The sequence below is a fragment of the Spea bombifrons genome, chromosome 9 (assembly GCF_027358695.1).
Source record: "Spea bombifrons isolate aSpeBom1 chromosome 9, aSpeBom1.2.pri, whole genome shotgun sequence".
Classification (NCBI taxonomy): Eukaryota; Metazoa; Chordata; class Amphibia; order Anura; family Pelobatidae; genus Spea; species Spea bombifrons.
Genome location: NC_071095.1, coordinates 22,241,802 through 22,247,523, shown reverse-complemented (window position 1 = coordinate 22,247,523; position 5,722 = coordinate 22,241,802). Strand labels below are relative to the sequence as shown.

The following is a 5,722-nucleotide window of genomic DNA, read 5'->3' as shown; positions in this document are numbered from 1 at the left end:
CCACCCTGCTGCTGGGGGACACCTGGAGGCCGCCGGGTAGTAAATCTGCAAGGCGTAACACATAATGTTATTAGAAAATAGAGGACCTAACATTACGTACACTGGGTAATATACCGTATTTGCTCGATTATAAGACGAGGTTTTTTTCAGAGCAAATGCTCTGAAAAATACCCCTCGTCTTGTAATCGGGGTCGTCTTCTAATCAGACCTCAAACAGAGGTCTGACTATGAGACTAAGATCCAGATTCCCTGCAGCGCTGCAGGGAATCTGGATCCTCCGGTCTGGTAACCTCAGCTGCTACCGGGTGTCTATCAGCGAGCGCCGTGAAAGCGCGGGCAGCAGCGTACCTTTCCCTGCATAGCGTGCTCTCAGCATGGGGAACGCCTCCTCCGCGTCGCGATAGCCCGCCCACTGCCGGGGAGCAGAGCCGGTTGAGAGAAATCATTGATCTTGGCACGGCACTCCAGAAGCAAGACCCCGTGGGACCCGGGGGGCACTGTGCCGTCCCAAAGTCAAAGGCGGATCCGGTAGATTTACCGCTTTAATTTTTTTGAGGAGGCGGGGCCTAGCCGGGTCACAGCGTGTCATGCTGTAATGCCGTGGGAGCCGCAGTATACTAAGCGCCTGCTGAGCCGTCGCGGTGAGTGCTTGAGTCTTGGTTTGGAAGTGTGTCTGAGTGGGTATATCAGTGTCTGGGTATGTGTGTCACAGTGGGTATGTAAGTGTCTTGGTATGTAAGTGGGTAGATTAGTGTCTGGGTGTCTAAGTGTCCTCCTATATGCCACTCTGCCTCTAGAAATGCCTTATACCCCCTATATTCCACTCTGTCTCATGATATGCCTTTTAACCCCCCAGAGTGGCATATAGGGGGTTAAAAGGCATATCATGGGCAGAGTGGCATATAGGAGCGTAAAAAGCATATCAGGGAGGCAGAGTGGCATATAGGGGGTATAAGGCATTTCTGGGGGCAGATGTGCATAACTGGGGGGCAGATGTGCATAACTGGGGGGGCAGGTTGGCAAATTAAAGGACATGAAACAAAAAATATTTTACTCAATCATAGCTTTTATTCAATATGAAAAAATAGTTTACATGAATTAATATTTACTGGTAAAACTTTTTTTCCTATAGGGTCGTCTTATAATCAGGCTTTTTCTTTTTTTCCAAAATTAATATTCAGATTTTGGGGGGTCGTCTTATAATCAGGGTCGTCTTATAATCGAGCAAATACGGTAATAACACGATGCCCATTATTCAGTATATATATATATATATATATATATATAAATAAATAAAATATAAACATCGGTCCATTGGTTTCCTTGGTGACTGCACAACATTTAGCATTTACACTGTTGTGCTGTCAGTGGGTACCCGTAGCGTGATAACAGATCCTTATGTCATGTACCAGCTCCCCATTAGTTGCAGGGTTTGCCGTGGTGGTCTGACATCCGCTGGGGTTACAAGTCCTCGCAGAAACGTCTCCTGAAAAAGCAACGTGCGTATTTGCTTTAAATGCCATTAAAGGTCGATCCACCAGTCAATGACGTTCTAAAAATCCCCATTGGCCAATTTACCAAGTCATTTCCTTAAAAATATCATCAGCGATGCTTGATTGTAGTTTTGTTTCAATAAAACGAGTGTATTTCCGACAACGTTTCCTTTATTACGGATACATTTGTTTTTTATTTGACCTGATACATTGTATTCCTCCTTCTCTATTAGCTGGAACTCGTTGGGAATCACATAAGTCCAGCAATAAATAAATACCCCTAAATTAAAAAAATTGGGTATATACGGTGATCGTTGGGGCACCTGGCGTTCAATCACCATGGTAACCAACACAATTTTAGTGATTGCTCTATTTATTTTGCACAGAATTGTAAAAATGAGCCCTACCCAATAACAAAATAGGTGCGTTTTGTGCTGTTGACGGCTCTGTATTCAGCATTTCACTCGTTAAAATCCACTTCCACGCTTTTTGAGTAAATCAGAGCGTATTGGACAAAAACAGAAAACCCATATTGGATACACCGTGCTACTTGGACACCAGGGGGCACCCTTCTCTTTACCAAACACAGAGGATTCTGGGATAGCAAGCGGCACTTCCTGAAATGAACATAATCATGAAGGCGGAAGGGTAGTGGGTTCATGGTTCATGTTCCCGGCTGAGAAGCCACATGTTACAGATATCACGGTGTGAGTGCACACAGTAAGAAGAAGACGTGAAGGAGTTTGCTTCCTTGGTCGATGAGCGAAATATTATCAAAAATAGCTTATACCGGGGTCCCAAGGACGTATTGGGCGTTTAATTACTGCCTTAGCCTTTGGGCCATCAATATACTGGACCCACTGGTACCACCAGTACAATGTACTGGAAACCTAGAAGAAGCCGCGCCAGCGGTGCATTCAAATCTATACTGTTTTGCCGTATATAGGGGTTACTCATGTATATTCCTTCAGAAAGATATATATATATATATATGCAATATATTATGAACTGCCTTTCGTCTTAGGTTATGCCGGTGAGGCGATCTGATTTGCCCGCACAAAATGGAGCCAGCGAAGCGCGTTCTTGTTTATCTGAGCAAGGAGAATTCTGTGCTGCGAGGCGCTGGGTTTTTGCAGGTAAGCAGTTAATCGTTCAGCGTCTTCTGTGGGCACCTGGATACGGGAGAAGCTCTAGTGCTATGGAATCTATAACACAGAATAATAATAATGTTTCGGGCATGCAGGAGCCTCGTTAATGGTGCCCAGAGAAGGCTTTGGATTGCTCGAGAGTCTCTTTTGGGTTAAAATGCAAAGCAGTCCCACAGCATCAGCTCCTTGACTATAAAGCCATGACAGGAGTCGCCAGACTTGGGGTACTTGGGGAGTTTGGATACGATGAGTTTGAGCTGCCGCTGCATTAAGGGGTTCTGTTTTTCAGAGTATAACCGGCTTCTTCTCCGGGAGTCAGGAGAACACGGTGATCGTAAACTGCGGGCTGGATCAGAACCGATTCGTTATATCAGACCAGAGCTTCAGTAATTCCAGCTGTGTGCCGCTCCAGGTAGGCAGGTCACAGGAGAGGGGTGTATAACTTACAGCCGGAGCGCCGCAGGCTGCCGGCATCTGCCTCCCGCTCTGACCGTGCCGCCCTATCTCCTGCTCCACAGAGACCGGCTTTCTGCCCCATCAGCAACATCACCCCGTCCCAGGTCGCCTCACTCCCCGAAGAGGTCCAGAGCCGCGGAGTGGATGTCGGGGTGGCCGTGCTTGTACAGTCCGTAAACCGAAAGGTTCTGCTAACCAGGAGGTCCAAGAGCCTCAGTATCTTCCCTAACGTCTGGGTGCCACCAGGTACAGTTCTTCACCGTATCAGTGTCTCTCTGCATTTAATGTTATGGAGCTGATAGCGTTAGTCTTGTACACGTAATCTGGAAGTGTGATCCGGAGTGTTAGTGTTTGAGAGGAAGACATTTCACTAAAAAAGCAGATTTAGGGATGTGGATTTTCTCCTGGCGCTCATCTCTCTCTCTCTCTCTCTCTCTCTCCCTCTCCAGGAGGTCACATTGAGTCAGGAGAGCAGGTAGGAGGACATAGCATCACAAACCGTTTTCTTGTTACCCCGTGTCGTCTTCTTGTCATGATAAATCTTAGGCTTTCCTTGTAAGTGGCCATGGGAATGATTGACCGAGACGCTCTGATTAGCATTTTGACGAAGAGCCCAATGTTTTAGGTTTCGGGGATACCGCGTCTGGGCCCCGACGGCTGTAATGTATATCGTTTAACGTAATGACCCTGAATTGTCTCATGCGCGTCCGACGCCATCGCCTCTGACCGTGCCGTGCGTATACTCGCTGTTTTGCTCAGCTGTTGGAAGCGGGACTGCGGGAGCTGCAGGAGGAGACTGGACTGAAGCTACATCATGGAAGCGTTACCTGGAGCATGCTGGGACTTTGGGAGGTAAGAGAAACAATCCTCTTCTCCTAGGATTCAGTGACCCAGGATGCTGGGACTTGTAGTTGGACATTCTTTATCACTGCCCCAGACTACAGCATGAATCTCTTTATATCCCCTTAAAGGGGGCTTTTTATTTAGTACCTACGATAATAATTCCAAACCTCCAACAGTTGGTGTCTGCAAGCAAAGCAAGATGGCTGCTCCCATTTTTCTAATGTATTAGATGCCATTCACATTTATTTCAATTTATATATAACTGCCCAGAGAATAATGACCTAAAATGCTAAATAATGGATTTTCATCACGGTTTCCAGGCCTTGCGTGAGACTTTCTTCAGCTCTCCGTTAGTCGACGAACTACAAGTCCCATGATCCTTTGCCTCTTAATTCCTTCTCTCCGCAGTCTGCATTCCCTCCGTTACTGAGCCGAGGTCTGCCACGTCGCCACCACATTGTCGCTTACCTTCTCGTTCTGACCAACGACACGCATCAGCAGCTGCAGGTAACACGGAGGGGCTTCTCGGTATCTAAGACTCACATTGGGACCCCCAGCATGTGGCATCTCTGCGCCAGACCCCAGGGCCACGTTACTCCTGATCTACACCTCTCTCTAGTAACCTCAACTGTAATGACTACTCCCCGCACACATTCCCGTGGTCGCTTTATGGATACTTAGCCTTCCCCAACGCATTATAGAGGTCCATATATTTCCATCGCAGCGCAGATGTACGCTATACACGATTCCCTCTCTCAGGGAACCTTCCATGGAAAGGTCTGGAACTATAAATCCTTTTAAATGCCATACAGGACAGACTGTGCCCAGATGAGCGGGAGGTGAGCGCTTGCGCATGGACGGACACACATCTAGCAGAACGTATAGTGTCAGCGGAGGACGGAGCAGAGGATTGTGGGAAGGATCTGTCTGACCTCCCAGCCACAGTCGGGTAAGTTATAGCCATCATAAGATAGTGACAAGGGGATAATCATTTTATCTGCGGTCTCCAGCTGTGCTTCCGGTAACCATAAAGCTATGGAGTGAGGTGCGGGGCACAAGTACCGGCACGTAATTGGGAATCAATGGAGAGAGAGGGGACGGGGTAGAGACATTTATCTACATAAAGGGATTTAACAATGGACAAAGCTGGAAAAATGTTACAACAAGCGCCTGTCATCTAACCAGGGTAATGGAGAGAAGTTTTACTTTACTGTGAGGGCGGTAGACAAGTGGAACAGCCTTCCAGCAGAAGCGGTAGAGGGAATTTAAACATGCATACGGCTCCTGAATGTAAGATGAGACTGGATAAGGTTACTTTAGGTGTCATGAGCCATTTACTAGCATCCTTATTGCACCAATGGTTTAAATCCTGCTAGTTGGAGTCAGAGAAGCCCCCAGATTTCCCCTAATAGCGTTTAGATCTTTACGACAGCCGTGATCTGACGCGGTCGTTCTTGTTACAGCATCACAGAGGTGAACGCCGGCGCCCTGACGCACCTCAATTGCAACGCGGCCACGTTCCTGAACACAGCGCCTACGGACGGGGAGGACGTGGAACGCGTCAGCACCGGCACGAAGTACGCGCTGAGGCTGTGGCTGGACACGCTGCCCAGGCAGGGTTGGTAGAGTAGATTCCAACTAAAAGAAACTGTGATTAACCCATGATAAGCCTATATATCCCATCAGTCCTGGCTCTCGCCGTGGAGTCCCGCGGACGGCCGCACGCACGCACACACCACACCGGGGAAACCTTGAATAAATAAAATGTTTTATTTCCGTTAA

General features: G+C 47.7%; 1 protein-coding gene across 1 annotated transcript; it reads left to right on the top strand.

The window, feature by feature from the left end:
- Positions 1–2,095: 2,095 nt before the first annotated feature.
- Positions 2,096–5,722, top strand: NUDT17 (nudix hydrolase 17). Its single transcript, XM_053475094.1, has 9 exons — positions 2,096–2,200; positions 2,518–2,629; positions 2,931–3,053; positions 3,160–3,343; positions 3,547–3,572; positions 3,857–3,949; positions 4,349–4,447; positions 4,753–4,889; positions 5,404–5,722. The coding sequence occupies exons 2-9, from the start codon at positions 2,555–2,557 to the stop codon at positions 5,564–5,566; spliced, it is 900 nt and encodes a 299-aa protein (XP_053331069.1). The 5' UTR covers positions 2,096–2,200; positions 2,518–2,554; the 3' UTR covers positions 5,567–5,722.

What these genes read in the sequence shown, in the direction of transcription:
- NUDT17 (XM_053475094.1), top strand. Translation starts at nt 2,555, where the DNA reads ATGGAGCCAGCGAAGCGCGTTCTTGTTTATCTGAGCAAGGAGAATTCT. An exon ending in TAACGTCTGGGTGCCACCAG is followed by an intron (nt 3,344 to 3,546) that starts GTACAGTTCTTC and finishes CTCCCTCTCCAG; the next exon opens with GAGGTCACATTGAGTCAGGA. An exon ending in ACATTGAGTCAGGAGAGCAG is followed by an intron (nt 3,573 to 3,856) that starts GTAGGAGGACAT and finishes TGTTTTGCTCAG; the next exon opens with CTGTTGGAAGCGGGACTGCG.